The sequence below is a fragment of the Herpailurus yagouaroundi genome, unplaced genomic scaffold, assembly GCF_014898765.1.
Source record: "Herpailurus yagouaroundi ecotype Mexico unplaced genomic scaffold, PumYag 140, whole genome shotgun sequence".
Taxonomy (NCBI): domain Eukaryota; kingdom Metazoa; phylum Chordata; class Mammalia; order Carnivora; family Felidae; genus Herpailurus; species Herpailurus yagouaroundi.
This window is the reverse complement of record NW_024412395.1, coordinates 71,723,911-71,749,140: the sequence shown is the minus strand read 5'-3', so window position 1 is coordinate 71,749,140 and position 25,230 is coordinate 71,723,911. Positions and strand designations below refer to the sequence as shown.

Sequence of the window (25,230 nt, the reverse complement as noted above, 5' to 3'; positions counted from 1 at the left end):
TTTATCTTTTTCTTTTTTGGAAGAGAAACATACCATATCCTAAGCCATTATTCTTAAGCCTTTGACAACTGGGAATATAACAAGAATTCACTTAACATCTGTGGAGTGCCTTCTACATGCCAGATTCCATGGAAAGTGCCAACAATCTAGAAAATGTAAGTTATACCTAGCTTCTAGATGCTGAAATCTCAGCTAAGAGAAATCTTCATTAACCAAACAAGCAATAAATCATATGAAAAAACTTCTCGCATACATTTTTTGTTCATTTGTAGTAAAATGAATTCCATATATTCTAGAGTGTCAAGTCATTGAACCCACCAGTGTGATATGTAGCTACTTTCTTAAGCAATGTGGACACTTTGGAGCAAAACCATTCCACTGGAAAACACATATTTGGAAAACAAACTTAAGATTTTTACAACATCTTAAGAAAAATAGGATCACTGTTCCCCTGAGAGGAGGTTTGTACAACACATACATTTATGGGTCTAACCATCTGGGCCTGAGTCTTGTTTTTTTTTCTCTTACCAGCCAACTATGTGGCCTTTAGCAAATCACTTAACGTCTGAATCTGTCCGTCCCTTCATCTGAAACTGAGCAGTATTATGATTACCACTAAAAAGTATTTCCAATAATTTGGCATATTTTAACATAGTACTTAGCCTATTTTTATGTACCAGGGTATCCTGTTTTCCTTTATTTCTTTAACTTTAGACACGTGTGTTTAGTATCAGCGTTAGACGGGGTGTCAGCTGTACTCAAAACAATACATAGGGGCGCCTGGGTGGCGCAGTCGGTTAAGCGTCCGACTTCAGCCAGGTCACGATCTCGCGGTCCGTGAGTTCGAGCCCCGCGTCGGGCTCTGGGCTGATGGCTCGGAGCCTGGAGCCTGTTTCCGATTCTGTGTCTCCCTCTCTCTCTGCCCCTCCCCCGTTCATGCTCTGTCTCTCTCTGTCCCAAAAATAAATAAACATTGGAAAAAAAAATTAAAAAACAAACAAACAAAACAAACAAACAAAAAAAACAATACATACCATGAGAGACAAATAGTTAACGTTTCTTTTCCTACATGGATATTCCCAGGTATTTTAGAAACATGACTCTGTTAATCCTCCTAAATGTCCTAGTTAACCACTTCAGATGGGGAAACTGAGCTATAAGCTTGTTAAATATTTAACTGTTGAGTGATGTCCACAAGGTCCTACACCGAGGCCCTTGTGAGAGAAATTGGAGAAATGAGGACCAGACTTGCACTCCTGAGGCTTAAGGATTTAGAGTATGCTTCCTCCTTGCATTATTCATATTAATGAGCGCCAGTCGTGGTACTAAAGGCCAAAAACATCGTGCTGGTAATCTACAGTTGAGCTCTCTTCAGCTCCATACAAATCTCCCTTTTGGCTTGTGCATGGAAGTTGGCAGCTCTGTTTTCAGCACTGTTCACATTTGGCTTACTGCGTCCTTCAGAAGTGGCATAGGAACACTTTATCAGTTTATTCCATATTTTAAGATGCATATCGGCATTGTGTTCTAGCACTTGTCAGAGATAATAAATACTTCCCACCCCTCACCCCCTGTCCGCTGACTACATCTGAGTATTCTGCAGAAGTAGATGAGAAAGATAAATAGAGAGGTTCCAGGGGTTGGAAAGAAGAAAATGTGGACCCAGAGTAATGTAAGCAGGTTTGAAGGTGGAGATTAACAGGTAGCCAAGGACAAGAATGCCAGAACCCAGGGGCGCCTGGGTGGCGCGGTCGGTTAAGCGTCCGACTTCAGCCAGGTCACGATCTCGCGGTCCGTGAGTTCGAGCCCCGCGTCGGGCTCTTCTGGGCTGATGGCTCAGAGCCTGGAGCCTGTTTCCGATTCTGTGTCTCCCTCTCTCTCTGCCCCTCCCCCGTTCATGCTCTGTCTCTCTCTGTCCCAAAAAAATAAGTAAACGTTAAAAAAAAAAAAATTAAAAAAAAAGGATACCAGAACCTGAGCATGAGAAGCCAACTAGTCCAGCCATCACACTAATTTTGATTACCTTCTGCCTACTGAAAGTGTCAGCAAGACTATGTCACCAGTTGTTCACCTCTCTCAGACCTCTCCTCCATGTGCTCAGATACCATTTTAATGTCAGTGGTTCCTCATAAATCCTCCCAGGCCACGTTTCTGACATGAGCACCATTTATGTGGTACTACGTCAGTTCTGCTCACTGGAAGATTGACCTATGGTAGGTCAATTCTGAGATGTAAGTTAAAAAATCCACATATATTGGGGCACCTGGATGACTCAGTCAGTTAAGCATCTGACTTCTGCTCAGGTCATGATCTCACTGTTTGTGGGTTGGAGGCCTACATTAAGGTCTGCACTGACAGTGCGGAACCTGCTTGGAATTCTGACTCTCCCTCTCTCTCTGCCCCTCCCCTGCTCTCTCTCTCTCTCTCTCTCTCTCAAAAATATGAAAACATTTTGAAAAATGCGTATATATTTTAGAAAGCTTGTGGAAGGCAGCCCTTATATAGGTTATCACCTGATCAGAAGTGAATACCTATTTAAATATCCTCATTAGTAAAAGGTTCTAATGAAGTTTAAATATAATCACATAGGATAGGGGTGCCCGGGTGGCTCAGTTGCTTAAGTATCCGACTTTGGTTCAGGTCATGATCTTGTGGTCCGTGAGTTCGAGCCCCGAGTCGGGCTCTGTGCTGACAGCCTAGAGCCTGGAGCCTGCTTTGGATTCTATGTCACCCTCTCTCTCTGTCCCTTTCTCTCTCTTTCTCTCAAAAATAAATAAATATTAAAAAAATCATTAAAAAATATAATCACATAGATAGACTGAGTCTGGGAGCCAACAGTATAACTGTGAAAAGGAATTACTGCATAGAGAGCTTCCAGAATATGTAGATTAGAAATTGTAGAAGTGCAGAAGATTTCTAAAATATGTCATATTTAAAATATTTAAATGATTTTAACCACATGTAAGTAATTTCTAAATAGATGTGATTTAATACCTAAATCATCATGTTAGCAATTATGGAGATCATAATATGAGTGTCATACAATTTGGACTTACTATTGGGAGAAAAGTGTATCACTATTAATAAGTTCTATTTTAGTTTTCCAGTAACAGATACAAAGCAAGACTCATAAAATAAGACTTTTCATTTCAGAGAACATTGATTTATCCCATTTTATTTATAAATTACTAGGGTGGTTAAGCCATTTTACATAAACAAAAAGAGCAAGAGTTAAATGGTTGATTGAGAGGGAGAAAGTACAGATATTCTAAGAAAATAGAGTAAAAAAATAAATTTCAGTTTTTTTTATTATAAGATCGTAACCTTACTGAAAATCTGTTCTTTTTTTTTTTTGGCATAAATCTTTGAGTCGAATTTAACTTATGATAGCGTTTCAGGTTTATTATCATATACGTTAAAACTTTCCTAGCCACCTCACCAGATCACTGGTTAATTTTGTATGTACAAAATTATGTATGTACTTACAGCCATGAGAAATCCAAATCTTTTAGTAAGAACTAGAAACAGAAGAGTGTTTCTACATGCATATGTATGTATGATTTACTTTACTTAGTTTCTAGCATAGGTGGGTATTTATAAGTAATCATCGTGGTTATTATGTTTGTTACAATTAAACAGTGAAGCATCAGTAGTAGTAATCATGAGATAATCACATCTCTAGTGTAATTAGCAGGTATAGGACACAGCCAAATATCTCTAATGCCTTAGAGTGTGATTATATTACAATGAGCATACCCTGTAGGTTGCCTCATTTACATTGTAAAATGTGTACTTTTTTGTAATGAGGTTGTTTTAAAAATGAACTTTTCTTTTTATGAAATATATATTAATAGTCATACTTTTCAATAATCAATCAAGTTTACATACATATGTTTTACATACTTATCAGTAAACCTTTCTTCAATAGTTACCGATTTTTCCCTTGTATTCCATTTGCTGTTTTTTTTCTTGCACTATATCTGTCCATATCTGATGATCTAAAGATACATGACAAATGAATTAGTAATCCAAATGTCTTACCCAAATATTTAGAAATGTGTAAAGATTAAAATTCAATAGAGAAAAAACATAGTAAGGCGTAACTGACTTCATTGGTATTGCAGCTATATACTTCTGCTCCAAACACGGATAGGCATTACTTATTTTTAATAACGTGAATGTTGTAGCGTGTTTTGATTCTTTCCACCAAGCCAGATGGACATATATCTGAAAAGCAGTATTAAATAATGTTGATACATTTTTTGCAACATCTTTTTACAATTGCTTGTCCAATCACTTTGTTGGAATTACCTGATCAATTCAGAAGCTTTTTTTCTCCCCCCGCCCCGCCATCTGAATCAAATGACTGATTGGCCCGACTTGACATTACTTTTCTGTATCTTTGAATGATGCCCTTGTAAGGTCAAAGACTTAATGGAAATGATGGGGATTACTGAAAATGAAAACAAGTACTTTCTTTTGCAAATGATTATTTCTGTTCAAGGTCTCAAAGGTATGCAGACTCCAGTAGTAACCATATGCTTATATCTGTGTGTTCCCCAGTGCAACAGTGACTATGTGCCTGTGTGTGGCTCCAATGGGGAGAGTTACCAGAATGAGTGCTACCTGCGACAGGCTGCATGCAAACAGCAGAGTGAGATACTTGTGGTGTCTGAAGGATCATGTGCCACAGGTATGTATATGATCCTAAAGACTCCCGAGACCTTTGGGAACCTTTGCTTTTCCTGTTATGTTATCTCCAGATAAATCATTCAGACTCTGTACTGGCTGGATAAGCCTCTTACTCTTTCGCACAAGGCATGCATTATTCTTATTTTTGCCTCGTTTACATTTCGAATCACTTATGGAAGAAAGAGAAAATCTACCATAAGGATGTTGATTTTAATACATATGTTATTTAATGAAGTGCAGACAGTTGAATAATATAATTAGAGCTCTAGATTTACTGCCTATGTGCCAAATATAGAGAAACTTATCTAAGCACGGATAAAGTTGGTTTGTTTGTTTTGAACAATAGCATCATCTGCCAGAGGGCAGTTTTGCAGATCTGGGTTTGAAAGTGAAAGTTTGGGTAACCTCAGCAGCACTAGAAAATATGAGCTTCCTTCAAAAGCTCATCACAGAATCGTGCCAGGGAAAGTCTATTTTAATGGAAAGATAACAACTATTAGAGATAGATCACACGTATTTTGTAGATAACAGGTGTTTTTCTATTCTAGGGAACTTTGTACAAAGTCATGTGTATGATGGTTGGGTCAGGATGGTAAATGAGCAAGGAGAAAGTCTTGTATTCTTTAAAAGATTATTTTAAGTCTGTTGATGGCTGGTAATTGATTGTGTTCCAGATTGTACCAGTGGCTAGTAAAGTTCCTAAAAACTAGCAGAAGAGAATGATATTATTACTCACAGATGATGATGTAGGCTTTTTTGTTTTGGTTTTGGTTTTTAAGTAATCATTTCTGTTATATGATTCTTTCCCTCATTATGTGAACGTCCTTCCTGGTGCCCCACTTACCTCTTATTTGCTAGAGCAAATAGATCATTGCCACTTCATCTAAGAAGTAACGAATGAAAATGACAGCAACATGTGAGAGGCATTGGACTTGCTTCCCCAGTAGGGAGGAAGGAGGGCCAGCATGGTACTATCATAGTAGAGATGGGGGAAACAGAAAGAAAGACAGGGAGCAAACTAAATATGAAAAATCAATCTGCCATACCTATGGAGAAAATTTAAAGTGATATGTTAAGACGAATCAAATGGGGGAAAAAATGGAACCTCTGACTCTTAGAAGCCAAGAATGTTGGAGGCAAATACCAGAGAGTACTGAGAAAAGGATTTATCTCTTCAAGATCATTTACCTTATCAGTCTGTCTCTGACAGTAGCCAAATGAGAGTCAGTGGGCAATTATAATAAAGAATCATTAAGTTATGGTATGGCTAGGAACATTTGGTGCCATAATCTTTCTTTCTTACTTGCCAACCTCCAACTTCTTGTAGGTTCAGGCAAGCACATTCTCCTGATTCACACAAATCTTTACATTCTAGTTCCTAATGTATTGTTTATACTATGAAAATAAAGAGTGAGCCAAGTAGAAAATTTAATCGCAGTTGAGTAATCCATACCTACCTGATTCGCATACTTAGATTTCTGTAGGATTTAACTAGTAAGCCAATCTTGCTGAATGTTTCCCATTGACTTAAAAATCTAAAAGGTTTTTGATCTGAATAATGATGGAGGGACCAAAGTAATTTTGATTAACCAGGTCTGACTGTAAATAAATTAGAGTTCTGACTTTTGATCTAAAAGAAATTTTCCTTCTTTGTAGATTTTCCATTTATTTTTAAAATGCTATTTGACACTGAATAGAGATGGCAAGTTGTGATCTCTAGGAATAAAAGCCAGTAGAAGATATAACTTTATTATATTTCATTGAACCTACAAATCTTTTTTTTTTTTTTTTTTGGTCCAAAAAATGGTTTCCTATTAGGCAGTCTGCTCAATAGTCTCACTCTCAGTTTTTTGTGTTATAAGAAGTGCATTGGCTAGGAGTTCAAATTTGCAAGTTCAACAGCATGACTTCTTAGGTGTTTTTGTCTCATCAATAAGGATTTAGTAGACTGCTTGTCTCTGGTTTGCCAAGATGGCTTATTTTATATTAGAGAAGCCTCAAAACTTTTCATCACTATTTCATAATGATGCCATGGACCTGTGGTTATTTTTTCCATCTACTCCTCCTTTCTTCCCTACTTACTTGATTTGGGTCTAATAAAACAAAAATTGTCTTAAAGATCATGTCCCTTCACTTTTTAGGAAGATACATGGGAAATACAAGCCAATATACTGCTGCCATTTTTTTCTTTTCCCAAACCATGTGTATTTATTAGAAAACCTATAAATGAATAGGCAAGATGTTTACTCAAAACCTTAATTTTTATGTTCCAGGCACAGTGATAAGCATTTAAAACACGCTATTGTGCAGTAAGCCTCAAAACAACCCAACGACATAGACATTACTACACTCATTGAATAGAGGACAAATAAGCTTAAGGTTACATAACATTCCTTATGCTATCAAATGAGTAATGTTTGGAGATTTGAATCTGTAAGCTTTTACATATTTCCTCTTATGTGACTATAAGGATAAAAAGCTGAATAAGACATGGTTCTTGATTTTAAAAAGTTTACAGTCTTCAGAAGAAACAAGAAGCTGTACACATTTAACTAAAACATATAGAATATATTCGTGTTATAATATAACAACCTGTTAGGCTCTGATACTTATAAGTAATACTGAATTAAGCTTTAAAATTAATTCAAATAAATTTAGTTCCAATTTTAGCTGTGAAAGTATGTAAACATTGACCATTCAAGCACTGTCCTATCCAAAAGTGATGGTGCCATGAGTTCTGATGGTCAGTTCAGTTGACAGCACTATTCTACTATGGAGATGAATGCATCAGCCTTTGTTGATCTGTTACCATTAAACAGAGAAGGCATATGATTAAAATCCTTACTTGGTCATACATTTAGTAAGAAGGGTTTTTCTTATAAATTGTTTTACCAGTTAGCTTGCCTTAAGGAAAGACTCTGCTGGGCTAAAGACACAAGTTAATAAATGACTTGGCTTTCTGACTTAATACAGTGTTAGACTCTATGAATTTAGTGAATATGAGTCTCCACCAAGGCTGATTATTTAAACTACTACTCCTTCAGAAGTGCCATTTGATATCGTTCTTGAATCATTGAGATTTCCGTGTGAGATGAGGGCATTTCAGACAAAGAATACCAGTATTAGTCTTAATCCCCAGTATTAACATTAAAAATACATAACCAAATGTATTTAGAATGAAAAGAAGTGGAGCGCCTTGGTGGCTCAGTCGGTTAAGCGTCCGACTTTGTCTCAGGTCACGATCTTCCCGTATTTGAGTTCAAGTGCGCGTTGGGCTCTGTGCTGACAGCTCAGCTCAGAGCCTGGAACCTGCTTTGGGTTCTGTGTCTCCCTTTTTCTCTGCCCTTCCCCTGCTTATACTCTGTGTCTCTCTCTCTCAAAAATAAGTAAACATTAAAAAAAATTTTTTTAGAATGAAAAGAAGTGGAGAGGCAAAAGGAAGATGATGTCCACATTTAAGAGGTAGAACCAGATGGAAACTCAATGGTCTTGACTCCCGCCTAGAAAACTGACTGTCCCTTGGAACTGAGTTGTCAGAAATCGACACCTTTGATCAACTGTAGTTATGTAGGAGGGAGGGGAGAGAAGAAATGGAGAAAGAGTAATGTCGAAGGCAGGGTATCATTTTTTTTTTTTTCCTGCCAGCATCACTTAGGGTGTATGCAATTTTAAGCACAAAGACAAAAGTCACTCCTCTATTGATTTTAAAAACAAAGGATGAAGTTGGTGGCAGATAAACTCATCCACAGTTGTGGTATTTGGAAAACATATTAGCAATTACATGAAAAGATAATCATCTATAAACTGTTTTTTTTTCTTTTTGTGTATATGTGATGTATAATAATATGCCTTAATTATGAGTTTATTTGCCACATGTCTTAGCCTGTTTAATTTCTGAATCTCACTCTTATAAGCATTTTGTTTTCCTTTTTTTTTTTTTTTTTTTTTTTTTTTTTCAGTTAATGGCACCAAATTCATCCTGGTTAAAATAAAAATATGAGAGATTTTACATAGTCCATTTTAGGAATTGTATCAAAGCTAGATAATAGTTTTTCTTACAAAGTTTAAGAATGAAAATAATAGAGAATTTATTTTATAAGTTATATTATACAAATTAAATTAAATTGATATGAGTATATATTTTCAGGTTAAGTATTAGTAATTTTCTCCATTATATGATTGTTTTAATGAAGAAAGTAAACGTGAACTAAATAAAGTCATAAGTAGTTTTTGAATATGTTTTCAAACAAAAACAAAGTATTTCTTTTTCCCCCAGATGCAGGATCAGGATCTGGAGATGGAGGTAAGAGTTACCTTTTTATATATTTGAAGACTTACCTGTAGATATTATTTATGGGTATTAACTTATGTATTTGCCATTACAGATGTCTGATACAAATTCATCTTTTTCATTTTAGGAAAAGGGAAAACAAAGTATCATTCTACTTATTACATAAATGTGTATACATGCAAATATTTTGATATACTTATGAATCATACTTAAGAAGATCTCATCTAATCTTTCTTGTTCATTCATTTGTTTGTGCCTGAGTTATCTTTAAGAGAGATATGCATTTCAAAAATTCCTAAAGGAAGCCTCCAAGAACATGTAGCAGGGCAGAAAGAACTCATGAGAAAATTACTTAAATATTGAGATTTTAAAATATATAATATTGTCCTAAAATACCAGGTATTGGGATTAACACATACATAACTATCATGTAAACAAGATCTTATTTATCACATCAATAATTTGAAACTGAAGGAGCTTTAGTTCATAAAAAAAGGTAAAAAAGATAAACAAAATATAAGCCCATGAAAATAAGATATTAGGTTTACTTCTTTGGCTAAATTAATCTCTATTATTTTTACTAATGTAAGACGTGTTTTCATTATTAAATTATGTGTTTAAGGAAGTATGCAAAAGAGAGGTGGAAACTTTTAAATTGGATCTGATGTCAAATAAGCCTTTATTTATGAACTGAATATTCACTGTAAATATCCCAAAATGTTTTTTTCAAATGAAATCCAAACAAAATTCCACCTTTATGGACAACAAGAAAAAAAAAAAGTTAGGTATAATTTCAATAAGAATACTAAAAAGAGAATGTATAAAAACATACATTCTTGAGGCCTTGCTTAAGCTGTATAAAATGATCAAATGTATGATTCCAAGTCAATTTTAGTGTTTAAATGCAGAATTTGATGAAAGATAAAGAAAAGAAGGCCTTGGGTTCAAGAAAGATCTAACTTATCACACTATCTAGTTTGGGTAATACTTCAAAGATTTATCAAGTTGCTTTACGTAATGAAAGTCTTATTAGTTTAAGTAATACCCGGAGAACACAATTACAGCAAAATATTGGAGAGCAATTTTTCCCATAAAGGCTAAAACTGAACAGAAGTCAAGATTTAGTACCATGAGAGCGTTAAGATGTATTTAATGTCACATGACACTGAACAGTCATTGGATGTTAGGACAGTCTCTCACTACTTCTAAGAAATTGTTTTCCTGCCAGCCTCTCTGGCTGATTAATATAGTGTTCCTAAGAAAGCTTCTCTAATTATTTGGAAAGAAGAGCTTAGAACAAATTAAATAGTAAAGAGAAAAAGAAAGGAAAAAGTTGCTTGAGTAGATATTTCACCATTAGAATATTAAGGAATCAATCAGTTTTAAAAGTGTTGCTTTTGGAAGGAAGTAGTTCGTATGCAAAATTCTGTTTATTTCCCAGCTATATTTAGTCTTTATATATAGATTACCTACTTTTGCAGATAATTACGTTGAGTTTCGACTGTTCCACTGTTCATGCAACAAGTCTTGTTAATTTTTTTACATCTTTAAAAACAACAAACTCGGGGCGCCTGGTTGGCTCAGTCGGTTAAGTGGCTGACTGCAGTTCAGGTCATGATCTTGTGGGGTCCATGAGTTCTAGCCTGCGTTGGGCTCTGTGTTGACAGCTCGGAGCCTGAAGCCTGCTTCAGACTCTGTGACTCCCACGTCTCTGCCCCTCCCCCACTCACACTCTGTCTCTCAAAAATGAATAAATGTTAAGAAAAAATTTAAAAACAAAACAAACTGGACCACAGAAAATCTTCATTGCTCTTTCTGTTAAAATGCCACAATATACTTTTTTCCATTTGAGTCCCCTATCATATCACACATCATTTCTTCATTTTAATTTATTTCTTAAGAAGACATGGTTTATGTTTCTGATGGTGGATTCCAGCTTTCATTCATTGTAATTAGCTCATGCATGTGGAAGTGAGGTCAACATCACTCTTCCCTGTTTCAGTCCATATTGAGATCTTTGGTTCAGTGTGTTATCCAGTGATCTAAATAAGGTAGTATGTTTTAGGAAATAATTTCGATGCCGTGAATATGATGTTTATAACTTGAATTTTTTACATTATTTAGAAACCACTCTCCTTTTCTTATTTTCATCTCCTTTTTGCTTTTTACTCTTCCTTTCAATTATTTGTGCTTTATAGTAACTTTGAGGGAAAAAAAACAAAGCAACTTCTTAAAAGATAATTGTTTTATAAAAAAGAAAGGACATATAACCCATTTGATTGTGAGTTGTACTCTTTTTTCAATAGTTGTTGTTCTGAAAGTTGTGGTATTGAGTATTTACTCTGTGAAAACTATTTTTTTAAATCAAAGACCAAACATTTTTTTAAACTAAATTACTTTTTTTTTCTAGTCTTTGTCTTACTTTGCTCTGAAATACTAATAGTTTTAATTTTCTTTAATTTTTTTACTGTACTACAAGGTACCAAAAAAGCTGAGTTAATTAAACCTAAAGACCTAGTTTAGGGTAACCTGAACAATTCCAATCCACATATCCATTGGATTGTACATAAAATATATTTGATTCACTACCCCTGCTATTAAAGAAGATAGTCTTGCCTCTGTATTCTGTCAGAGTTCCTGTTACCAAGCATCAGAGGAGCCAGAATCCGTTTCCTTTGAATTAACCAGAAGTGATTAAATGACCTGTGATTGTTTGGTTAATCCATCAATCCTAGCTAGTGATTGTTCTAACAGGTCTCCATAGGATATATTCTCAATAATGTGTATTTAGTTAATAATTGGGGCATATTTGCAAGCACTTTGTATGGTTAATGATTATTTTTCTAATTTCTTTTAACAAAAGTTAATATAATTCCCAACTGGAATGCATTGATCTGAATAAAGAAGTGAACAGATTTATTTGCAAAAACACGTTGTATGTGTAGCTATTATAAATGATATCATGAAACCTCCAAATCCAAAATCACTTCAAAATACATAAATTTTTTATTTTTTTAAGATTTTCCTGTATTTTTTTTTTAAATTTTTTTTTCAACGTTTATTTATTTTTGGGGGGACAGAGAGAGACAGAGCATGAACGGAGGAGGGGCAGAGAGAGAGGGAGACACAGAATCGGAAACAGGCTCCAGGCTCTGAGCCATCAGCCCAGAGCCTGACGCGGGGCTCGAACTCACGGACCGCGAGATCGTGACCTGGCTGAAGTCGGACGCTTAACCGACTGCGCCACCCAGGCGCCCCAAGATTTTCCTGTATTTTTTAAATTAATGAATTTTATATTAGCAATGAAGGTTAGAAGTAATTACCATAAAATAACTTAAGTTTAACCCATTTGCACAAGGGCATATCTGTCATTTACTACATTTGAGGGAACATTTTTACCACAATATGAAAGCAATATAAAGGTTTCATGACATTAGTATACATTTTATAGGGAATTTTAAAAATTTTAACTATTGATCTATTTATTCAGATGAAACAGTTCAAAGGGCTAACATTTCTTAGGTAAAACATGTTTACTAATCTCCAACATGATCTGCAAATATGCGTCCATTTATAAAAGTAACTTACAGTGTAATAGGAAACACTGCATACAAATCTTAAAGGTTGGGTTTTCCCATGCCGGTGACTGTGTCCTTTTAGTGTTCAAGAAAACTCACTAATGCAAAGAATAATTTTGTATTATTTGTTTTGAACATAAGACTTGCTGCTTATGGAATTCTGTTTTCAGACAAAAAGTTGGAAATGCATCTACCTCAAATACCCTTTTTGGATAGTCTCACACTTGAAAAAAAAAATCAGGATAAACTACAATTAACTATAAATGTGTCCCATAGGAAGGTAATGTGTGGTAACGTGTGGACCAAAGTCCAAAGAATTTAAGATCATAGCTGAAAGAAAAGGGTTGGCGTTTCAAGTACTTATATATATGGAGATTTAATGTTGTAAATAAGAAAACGGGTGTGTGTAGGAGGGATAATAATATCTTATCCTCCCACAGACTTCCTTAAGCAACAAATACTGCAGTAAGAAAAAAAGTATTAAAGAAACCTCCTCTTAAAATCCAGGGGTGTGTGGGTGGTTAAAGAATAATTTTTAACCCCTGCTTTTCTCTCAAAGCCTTTTAGTCATATTATAAAGACCAAGCCATGAATATTTTCCTTTATTCTCTTAAAAATATTTCTGGATTTACTGGATTTTTGATAGATTTCTGGAAATAAAAAATAATTCTGGTAAAATTATTTTTTAACTGGTTAAAAATATTTTAACTATTAAAAGAAGTATAAATGTATTATCCTGCTGTAGGTCTTGAAAACTCCACAAGTAAATTTTAATAACATCTTATGGGAAGTTGTATGATAATATCTGTAGAAATCAAATGTTTCTAAGGTTAGATACAGTTGGGTGTACGTTCATTTTGTGAGGTAAAATGAAGCACTGGGCCTATTTATACAACTTATATAATTACATAGATTCAAAAAAATCAGTTAAGAGATGAATATCAGATATGTATAGTAACAAATCAAGTTTACATCCATGACTAGTATCAAGACTGATTTTTAATATCCAGGCAATTGTTGAGATAACTTTACTGTATGAAACCAGTTATGATATATTTTTATTTAATGCAAAGTTGCCCTGTGAAAATGAACTTTGTACGGTATTACTCAGATATCTAAAATTAGGATGTTTACTGTATATACATTTTGGGTTGAGCAAGAGGTGTTTACAGTGCAACAAATTTTAGACCCTAGGCTGCTATTTCTGATTAATGTGGATTGCCAAAAATGGGGAAACAGTATTGTAAGAAGTTTGAGAACTTAAAAATTGTTTTTTAAAAATCGTTATGTTTCTAATATGAATTTGAGGATACTCAGGATTTGGTTGAATTGAACAAGCCTGACAGAACCTAGGTGTTGTGGCAAGGTTTCTGCAGCTGTAACAATGAATATGACACAGGTTTTTTGTTTTTTTTTTACTCAAAAGGAGATTACATGTAAATTCTCTTCTTAGCACACAATGGGAAAAATTATGATTCTAATTATCAAAAGAAAAATAATCCCCTGCAGAAATAAAATGTTAAATATACTGTAAATAACAAGGAATTGAATATTCATTCCATAAAATGTTCTTGTATAAGGCGAAGAAATTTTTCTCTTCCGTGTTGCTGTACACATTCCCTTTCCTGACCTCGATTTGTGTCTTCTCTGCTTCACTGGCATGGTCAAGTTCCAGCAAACACAATATGCCTCACCATGCATTTTCTCCATGACAGCCAAAATCTGATGGGCATCACTTGTAAGCAGCTTCAGCTTAAATACTGATTCAATAAAGAAATTCTACCATGTATGCAAGGGCTGAGATTCTTTCAGGGCAATACACAGGGGGAGAAAGTGGAAGCTCTCCTCACTTCTGTTGTCCTATGCCTGAGAGCTGCTCTTTTGCCTGGAGATGGGCGTATAGCCATCTGAACTGCAACTGAAATCTTATCCCAGCTTTTCCTGGGCTGTAATCCATTGTGCTTTCTCTTCATCTCAAAGAAAAGCAATATTGCAATGGAGTAATGAAATAGAGGTAGAATGAATGAGGAACACGTAATGGATAATAAAATTGGAAAAAATACGAAAAGCAAACAGAAGAGGGGAACAAAGTGAGAATGATGGAAAATGAAAAAGGAGGAGAAAGGAACCTTTGTTATCAACTTGGCTATACTTTGTTTTCAACCTGATTACCAACTTAAACATAAAAATAACTTTTCACCCCAGTAGAATAGTAAGAGTTGTCTGAATTTCTAGAGAAGATTGCTTGAGAATGTGAAATGGATGCTACCAACTTTTGTCTGGATCATCTGTATGGGTTTTAAAAAAAAAAACCTAGGAAAAGAAATGCAATCATTGTGTGCAGGGTGATAGAAACGCTTTGGATTACAAATCAGAAGATATGTATTCTAAATTTTTAATTGGCTTGAAGGCTGCCTATTTGATTTTTACCCTCGTCTCCTTGGAGAATCATTTATCTTATCAGTAAAAGAGAATAATATCTACTTATAGGAAAGATGATTATAACAAACTAATGCAAGGAACTTTGAACTCCAAAAAATTAAAAGTGAAATTAAAAGAATATATATTACCTTTGCTCTTTATTCCCATTTATTCTAAGAATATAATTTCTCTGAAGAGTTTAATTAGAAGTTTGAATCTTTTAATCAGTTATTTTTAAATCCACGGTTGAAAGTATTGATGCTGAGATAATGAGAAGAACCCCACGAATCCCATCACAGTTTTCAGTATTTGGAAGAGGCAGCTTGCTCCATACCTTCAGGGGAAGTAAAATGAGGGTTATGTCAGAAGAACTGGACTTACGCAAGATAGACAAGATATGAGGAATAATGTTTAAAATTTCAGAACAATAAATAATTGCTCTTGAAACTAAAATGGCAGGCATATTGCCTCCACAGAAAACCAAAAAAGAAGAAATGACATGGATTCACAATATAGAGAATTCAGTACACTTACAAGGAAGAATGTACGTTAGGGTTCCAAGCATTGAGAAGTTTTTCCAAGACTTGAGCTTCTTAGAAAGAAATTCTTCTAAAATAGGTGGAAAGATTTGATTATAGTCCCACTTGATGTCAGAGCATACTTAGATAAATCTGTAAGGATGCTGATACTTAATATGTAATTATTTGGGGTTTTTTAAATTTATTTTTTATTTATTTTGAGAGAGAGGATGTCTGAGCAGGGGAGGGAGAGAGGGAGAGAGAATCCCAGTCAGGCTCCATGGTGTCAGCACAGAGCCCGATGTAGGGCTCAATCTCACGGACTGGGAGATCATGACCTGAGTCAAAATCAGGAGTCTGAGGCTTAACTGACTGAGCCACCCAGGTGCCCTTATAATTATTTGTAAAACATTCCATGGTTTATAAAAAGCACTAAAATAACATTAATTTATTTGTCCACAATAATAGCCTTTGGATGTGTGAATGATGACCATGAAGGATAAACAGCTTATCCTCAAACCCAAAAACGGTGCATATGATAACCAAGTCAGTCCTTGAACTCCAAGAATGAAGGAAACTGTAGTGGCACAACTATACCTCTTGCGGTAGCTGTTTATAACAACTACACCAGACCCCATATTCTGTGGTTTATGTAAATCATAAATGCTATCAACACTCATGTATGATTTCATTATCCCATCTTCTTACTCCCTTCTCACTCCCATTTTTATTTCTGAATTCATCTGTTCTATTCAACCTAGTACCCAAACGACTATGGGTTTTTGTTGTCTGTTATCTAAGTTAATCATACTCCAGGTCCATGGCACATTATGATTGCCACTTATTCTCCTCTATTCATTTTCTCCTTCATCCCCCATCCCTAATCCCATTCCTTTTTGTCCCCTAAGTATTCACTGTAAGGTATTCAGTATACTTTAAATTATTGTTGGTGGTAGGGGGCAGTATGGATATTTGTGTAGCAGCAGGAAGTAATGATTAAAAACACAGGTTCTGGGGTTGCCTGCATGGCTCAGTTGGTTAAGCGTTCAATCCTTGATTTCAGCTCAGGTCATGATCTCATGGTTCATGAGTTCAAGCCCCGTGTCAGGCTCTACACTGACAGCATGGAGCCTGCTTGGGATTCTCTCTCTCTCTTTCTGTCTGCCCCTCCAGCGCTTATGCTCTCTCCCTCTTTCTCTCTCTCAAAATAAATAAATAAACATTAAAAAGAATACATACATACATACATACATACACACACAGGTTCTGGATTTAGAGCCTGTAGGTTTGATCCCATCTCCACCACTTTCTAGCACTGTGACCATGGGCAGGTTACTTAGAATCTGTTTTTAGTTTCTTCATCTGTGATCCTGGCAGGGTTTCCGAAGAAGTAGACCTTGAGGTTGAGATCTGTGCATTCAAAGTTTACTGAGTAGTAGTCTCAGGATCAACATCTGTGCAAGGGAGGAAAGTAGGACTGGGCAGAGGGAGAAGCTGAACTGGTGCAGTTTAAAAAAAGCCACAGCAATGTTCCTACAGAGCTCTTAAGATGGGAGGGCCCCTATTAATTGTACTGAATCAGAACAAATGGGGCTGACCTTCACATCCCTCCATTGATACCCACTGATGTGGGCAACCCCAAAGAGGGAGTGTTGCCTTGGGCCAGGTGGCTCTCTTCTTCTGCACAATAGACCAGGAAAGAGACTCGGCAATGAGCTGTCTGTATGCAACACTCCCCAATAGCTGAGAAGGGGAAAATGTGAATATTGCACCCTGGCCTCCTTTATGATCTTTAAAATTTAAAACAAAGGGAAAAAACAGGCAAAATTTCTGATCTTGTAGAGCTTATTTCTTGTGAAGAGACCCAAACAGTAAACAAATAAACAAAGGAAAATATAGATTGTCACATGCTAATGACTTCTATGGAGGGGGAAAAATGGGATAAGGAAAGGTTGGGGGAGGGGTGCTGCTAGTTAGCACGGGATGATCCAGAAGGGCTGGACAAAGATAAGGAGGAAATGAAGGAGCAAACCTTGCAGATAAGCAAAGGGAGGGCATTCCAGGATAAGTGCAAAGCGTACTTGGGTGATCCAAGAAGATCAAGGATGCTAGTTGAACTAAAGCAGGGGAGAGGGTGCTTGGAGTTGAGGAAAGGAGGTGGGGGTGAGCCCGTAGACCTTCCTACAAGGTTTGGCTCTTTCTGTGAGTGAACTGGAAGCCGTGATCTGACCGGTGATTTTGTAAGATGTGTGTTGAGAATGCACTGTGTTGAAGTAAGGGAGGAAGTGGGGAAGAAGAGAGATAACGTTCTTTTGTCTGGTGGCTGTTGATTTGCAGGAATCTGTGGTATATTTTCTAAAGTATCTCTTGTTTGTCTTAGGTCTATCAGTTGGCTACCTATCTGAGGGACATTGTCTGTGGTCCTTTATTGAACAGATACTCTAGGTTTTGCTATAGTCTAATCCATTTTTTTCTCTTAAGGTACTTCTTATTTGGGGTTTTATTTAAGATGTCCTTCTTCTGTTTTGATATTTTTAAGCAAGCAGAAAATTTCACTTGTCACCAACACATAGGAATCCCTCTGTATGCCACAGTGCATGCCAAATTGCACAGAATTGGTTTCAAACTTGGATTTGAAAATATAGCTTTTTTTTTTCACCATACTAAATGTTCAATACATATTGTAGCATATGATTTTCCATGTGTACTTAACAAAGAGCAATTTCATTTTCTCTGGTAAATTACACAGTTGTTATAACTCTGGAATAGAGAAAAATCCAGGAATAAATAGAAAACAATGTTTAAATAATGTTAGCATCCTGGCTCAATGAGTCAAACCAAAAGAATTATTCCAGAGCTTGTCAGTTAGTAAACGGGTTCTGAAAAATCTTTTAGTTTTGTATTCCTTGCTGATCTCTTTGAGAAGAATAAAAGGGGAACTAACCGGATTTTAAATAAGGTCTGATGCTTCCAAAAACCTGTTCTACAGATGGATCATTTAAGCTGAATCCAGTCCTAATTAAATATTTCTTATAACCTTAATCTTTCCCCCAATTTTCTCATTTTCCAGCTGCTTTTCTCACTCCTTAATCCCATAGTTTGGCTGAATCGGTGGCTGTTTTGTCATTACCTTCTTTGGGTAAAGGCCACAAACAGAAAACTCATTATTATGAAATCAATTAAAGAGGAAACCCATTTTTATGATGGCTTCTATGTAAAACTGATGTGCTCTGCACATATTTGTTCCTGGCAAAATTGAGAAATTTCTCATGATCTTGTAAGCACTAAATTAGGACAAGAGTCATTCCAGATACACTGACTGTCCTCTCCAGAGACCATAGCACTAACAGGAAAAGCATGACCTTTGGCAAGTAGAATTTCTGACACATCGATATTAGTGGTATTGGTGGAAACTTGGTGAAAAAATATGTTGAGCTAGAGAGCGTCATCTTTTCTCAACCCTTCGAGCTTTGTGATGCCTTTTGAGATTTTAAGGGTTGGAGAGTTTACAATGTTGAGGACTTATTCAGTTGCTCAAAAGACAACCATAATAGCAGCTTGGATGTGGTTGTCTTTGAAAGTAGGTGTTATTTTTAAATATAATTAAAGAGAAACACAGCTGGCAGTTTAGAAAAAGAAGGGAATTAGTAGTAAAGTTATTATACTGCATCTTAAATGGTGGGATGGTATGAAATGGTTATATTCTGGAAGCTCACACTCTCACTGCTTTTGAGGTCCATGCTGTCCAATGTTCAGACATTGATTAGAAAACTCCCTTGGCCTTTCACTAAGAGAGAGCTCCTGTATGCCGAGCTGTGCTTTGAAATGGAATGTGGCAGAGTTATAAAGCCAGTCCAGTCCTATAAATCAGCATGCTCTGTGGATTTTCCATTGTGGACAGTTCTCAAATCTATATCTCCAGACCATCCACCAATCCCCTATTTCAATCCCTAGGCATTCCTCGTCTATAACGTTGAAAAAAAGCCTCCTAACAGGTCTCCCTGCTTTCAGTCTTGTCATCCTAATTTTTTTCTTACTCACACAGTCAGAATGATTTATATTAAACACTTCTCTGAGCATATCATTGCCCTGCTTACAACCCAACAATGGCTGTCCATCTTCCTTAGAATTAAAGTCAGTCTTCTAGTAGGAGAAACAAAGACCTCCAGAATTAGTCCAGTACCTGCCTCTCTATACTCATCACTAGTCTTCTTCACCTCAGACTTGCCACTCCAGTATACCTTTTCATTGACAGTAGTTCATTGGGATACAACACAATTGATTTCGTGCCTTTTTGCTTTGCTCATGCTCTTCATTCTTCCCCATGCTTTTGCCTAAATATTAGTCACCTTCCAAGACTAAATCAGGGATCAGACTCTACAGGAAGATTTCCTTCGATCTCCTGATTGGTCTAAATACCTCTCACCGATTCTCCTTTGTATCATCAAACTAATTCGTTGAAATAATCTGTTTGTATATTTGTCTGGAGGTAATTGTTATTAACACTCTTATATACACAGGCCACAAGACCTGGTGCTTAGTAGGATCTCATTAAATATTTCCTCGGCTGAACTAAGGCTCTGACACTAACAGAAAACAAGTGTGCTTGAATTTCAAAATGTTTCCTTCGCATTTGCAAACTACAGCTTAAATTATTTGAAATCCAAAATAAAAGTTGAATGTGAAGGGCTTTATGTACTGAAAAAACCTGTAGAATTATCTTAATTTCATAGAAGAGGACTGAAACACAACAAACCCCAAAATTAGAGCATGCCCCATCCCACCAAGAACAGGCGAGAAGATGATATTCATAAACCTAAACCAGCTTCAAAATTAAGCACCCACTTATATATCCTTATGTGTACAAAACTCAAAGAAAATAAAGGTAACCAAAGAGAATTCTGGCGAAAATAGGCTGCAAGCTTAATCTGAAAGGCTTTTTTCCATTGCCTTTTCTTTGTTTTTGAAGAGCGTCAACTGATACTAGTAGATCAACGTGTTCACTTGTGATTTACCTCATTCTCCTAAAAGTCGTGTGTGAGGAAAAAAAAATTGAAGTTATTTTAGGATTCTAGTTAGTTAGTTTGTAGGTAATTGAGGTAATTTTACCCTATGTGAGTACTTTATTTCACATCCAAATTACTTATTAAAATACCAAATGACTTTGGCCAGAGAACAGAATCATTTGGAAATCCACTTGATGCTTTCATTTATTTAACATTGAACTAGTGAAAAAAGCCTGTCTTTTCTGAGTTTTCAAGGAATTACAATGATTACCCCACATAAAATGTACTTTAGCATCAAAGAATATTACGTGCAAAATAGAACACTGGGTATTTGTTCCTTCCATCTAGAAAGCTTCTTAACCTAATGAAATAAGAGCGGGACTCTGTGAGCTTCAGCTGTTATGAGATATGCAGCAATATAGGGAAGAGGAAAAAGGAGCCTCCACGTGATGCCACGAAGATTCTAGAGCAATGATTTTAGAGTATGTCACCTCACTGTTTGAGACTGAAAGTGAAGATACTACTAGCAGAATTCCCCAGAACTGTGCCTGGCATGTAGTTAGGCACTTAATAAATATTGGATAAAATAATGGGTGGATAAATGAGCTGACTGGGCAATGATATCCACTCCTACCATAGCAATTAATTGATGTGTATGTGAATACGGACTGATGTGCATGTGAATAGAGACATCGTTCCTTAAGAAATGAGAAGAGAGTGATTATATTTATTTTATCAACTCCAAGCCACACCCCTCACCCCACCCTTTCCACCCCATCTATTCCCCCCATCCATGAAATAGGAACAATGTGCTAATGCTGTGCTCAGATATAAAAGAACAGATTTGTGAGGGATAAAAAGGAGAGTTTGGAGGAACAAGGCAGGAGGGCAGTCTGATGAGAGAGAAAAGGATGCTCCAATGCAAAATTTCAGAAGAGAGGAGAAAGCAGCGAGGTTTAATATTTTGTAGAAATAGAGTTTTAGTGTCCAAGTAAGAAACAAAACAGGTGGAATTTTAAATAGACTGGGTAGACTATTGTTGCTTATAGGTTCCGACTTTTAACATCTCTTTGCATTATTAACCCAAACGATATTTACTCATTTAATGCACTTCCCTCCTTGATTGTTTCTGTAGTCCCTACACATTTGTTTTGAGAAGAAACCGAGAAAAATGTGTCGCAGGCATAGATTTTCTTCCTAACTCTACCACATATACATTTTCCTTTCCATCTAAAATAGCACTTAATGCTGCCGGCACATATTTCATTAGGAAAAAATCAGTTTCATTCTGGCCAGACAAGACAAAGGTGGAAATCAGTGTTTAATACTGCTGAGTAGGAGAGCTGAAACCTTCCCCTCCGCTGGAACTTCTGAAAATGTGTTCTGTGGAACTTGAATGCTTCAAGATGCTATTATACCAGAGTCTCCAGGTAAGTGAGATTGGGAAATGCAGTATATTTTCGTTCCTTTTGAAGAGTCACATATTGGATGACGACCTTGTTTCCGTTTGCCCGAGACTTTTCTAGTTTTTTTTTTAAAGATTTTATTTTTAAGCAATCTCCACACACAGCGTGGGCTCGAACTCACAACCCCGAGATCAAGAGTTGCACACTCCAGCAACGCAGCCAGCCAGGCGCCCCGAGACTTTTCCAGCTTTAGCACAGAAAATTTAGCAAACTCCTCAGCCTTGTTAAAAGTGGGACCATTGAGCACCTTAGTCACATGCAAAAGACTGAAATATCTTCCAGTGAGAAGCAGGTTAAATTCTGTTTAAACCATGTTTTTCAAGAACTCCTGACCATGAAACATTTTTCTTAAACAAAGATATTAAAAATCAAAGGACTTGGTCATCTGTGGTACACCTTGAACTCCAAATGATTGGCTGGATGAATTTATGAAAGGGACTTCTGTTATACTCAAGGAAGTATTGGGTTCAACAAAGAATTTTTTCTGAATTTCAGAGATATTTTTCTCACTTTTTCTAAGTAGTTTTTAGCTCTAAATATCCGAGAATTAAAAAGTACTATTTCTGACATTTCTAGCACACGGTATTTACTGATAATGCTGAGGGAGCATTTCTTTTGACAAAGTTCCTAATTTTTGTACCTCTGGGACAAGGCCAAGCAGACGAAAAATTCAATAGCTGCATACTACTCCCGGAGCTTCCTGGAATGATAAGGAATAGACAGAAAAGTGCTTCAAATAGGGTGTGATTTTTAGGTATGCTGCTTTCCAACTGAGTAATAGGAACTGATAAAGACACATCGGTGCTAATTTACAAAGATGTGTGTATGTATAGTTACATAAGCCACTAACATTCATATAGCTTCTCTTCTCTAATAATTAAGCCCAGTGTAACACTCTAAAGACTAATACTTTTATTAACAAACTTAATGAATGCCTGCTATGTGTCAAGTTTTTATAGCCAAGCAGTAAATACTTACTATAACTGTTCAAGAAAAGCATAACAGCACCGTTTTCCAATGAAGAAAATAAAAGACACAAAGTCTGAGTTACTTGTCCAGGACTGTGTAGTTAGTGGCACAGCCAGCGGCTTAAACTCAAGCCCCTGAAGGTCCTACTTGTCCGCTTTCTCTGCTGTTTCATGTGAAGTCTGCCATATATTTTAAAGTCAGAGATTTAAATTTAAAATCTATAATCTTTTATGTGAAAATATATTAAACATCTATGAATTTGAAAAGGAAGTAGCTGTGAAGTAGAAAATTTGCACTAATTGGGGAAACACCTATGCTATTTATTTTGTGTAATGTGACCTGGGCTTGAACTTCTTGGTGTGTGCACATGTGCATGCATAAACACACACACACACACACACACACACACACACACACACACACAGATTTTTTATTCAAAGAATGTATTCCATGTGGTTTTTGATAACGTAGTACTTATCCATATATTATACTGTATATTCTCCTAGTATGGATAATATAGCATCATGCTATTATTATACTTTGTGCCAGCTGTGCTTTAGGTGTTTGGGATACAGAAGAAGTCCCTGTTAACATGAAGCCTAATTCTCAAGGGAAGAAACAGACATAAAATAAGTAAATAAAGAGATAAGAACATTTCGTCGAGTGATCGTTTCTTTTAATAAAGTAAAGCAAAGTGATGTAATACAAAGTGACTGCGTTTTGTGGGAAGAGAGAGATTTGCACTGAACTCCTGAATTATAGAAAAGAAAGGTGCTCCAAGATCCAGAGGCAAGGCATTTGAAGCAAAGACAGAGCAAATGTGAATGCTCTAAGGGAGATCTTAGTGAAATCCAGAAACAGGAAGAAACTAAGTATAGCTTGAGCAAAACGATGAGCAGGAAGATGGGAAGCAGAGAGTGGAGAAGTGATAAGGAATTGGATTGTATTCATAATGTCAGGGGAAGCCTTAGAAAGGGAGTAATATGATCTGGCTTATATTTTTGAAAGACTACTCTCTGCTGTGTGGACAATGAATTGTAGATGAAATAAGAGAGGAAGCAAAGAAACCAGTACAAAGGATTATTGTGGCAGGACAGGTAAAGATGACCTTGACCTGGCCAGGGTAGTGGCAACAAAGATAAAGAGAAGGTGACAGATGTACTGGTGCCCCATATTTACTCAAGTCACTTTCCATCCCTTTCCATAATGATGCTGGTATGAGCAAAAGTGTTATATGCCGATGTAAAGAAGGATCTGGAAAGGGAAAGGAAAAAAGATAATCCCGTCACCTCATTTTGTAGTCCTCAAATTCTCCATTCACATTCCACATGAATGAAAAGAGAGCTTTACTTTAGGACATGAAAATGTTTCATAAAAAGTATCACTAAAACAACAACAACAAAAAGACTAAGCCCATGCATTGAGCCTATTATACTTATCTAAGGCAATTTTCTCAGACTTCAAGAGGAAAGCAGATTGATGTACTTTTGGGATTTTCAACCAGTGGCTTTTCAATAAAGCCTTCGTATGATAATAGTGTTTTTGTTTTTCATTTACCATTTTTAATGTATACCACTTAAGCGTCACCACTGGTGTGGCAGTAAAAGGTAAAATATAAAACTACGCAGCTCTATAATTTGGCCTTTAAATGGCTTTATGTATTTATATTCTATGTAGGATATGTAACAGATTGTGATAACAGAATCCAATATAATCAAATTGCAGCCTTACGAATATAGCAAATATCATGAAACAGCTCCCTTCTGCTGACTCAAAGAGTGGGAGTTCCATTTCTTTCATTATATTTTTTCTGTAACAGCTTATCACTAGCAACACCTTTGTGGCAGTTCCACTCTGTCAATGCGAATGTCCCCACAGTAGCACTTTTACCTATATTTACCATGATTCTCACATTGAATTTTTTTTTCCTCTGGAGACAACTAATTTGAGTGTCTTGAAACATAAAACTTACGGCTTCCACTTGTAGTTTCCCAGTTCACATAGGTATATATTAGAGGTCACTTTCAAATGCAAAAAAAAAAAAAAAAAACAAAAAACACAAAAAAACCCCAAAAAACAAAAAAAAATCCCAAGGCCCTCAGATAGACTTTGTTCGACCTCCATGCTGCTACCCTATTTTATTTCTCTAAAGCCTGTAGCCTCTCATGTCTGCTGTTATAGGGCAAAATGATACATGTGCTGCTAGAGAGATATATAAACACCACTACATTTAAACTCTGCTTGTCGGTATGTTGAAATGCAAATGCAGACACCAGAACATCCTGAGAG

General features: G+C 36.1%; 1 protein-coding gene across 2 annotated transcripts in view; it reads left to right on the top strand.

The window, feature by feature from the left end:
- Window positions 1-25,230, top strand: part of TMEFF2 (transmembrane protein with EGF like and two follistatin like domains 2) — a 232,074-nt gene that overhangs the window by 7,535 nt on the left and 199,309 nt on the right. For both annotated transcript variants that reach the window (XM_040475703.1, XM_040475704.1), the window contains exons 3-4: window positions 4,564-4,693; window positions 8,969-8,995. In XM_040475703.1, coding sequence (XP_040331637.1) covers window positions 4,564-4,693; window positions 8,969-8,995 — 157 coding nt within the window. The remainder of the gene's footprint in view (window positions 1-4,563; window positions 4,694-8,968; window positions 8,996-25,230) is intronic.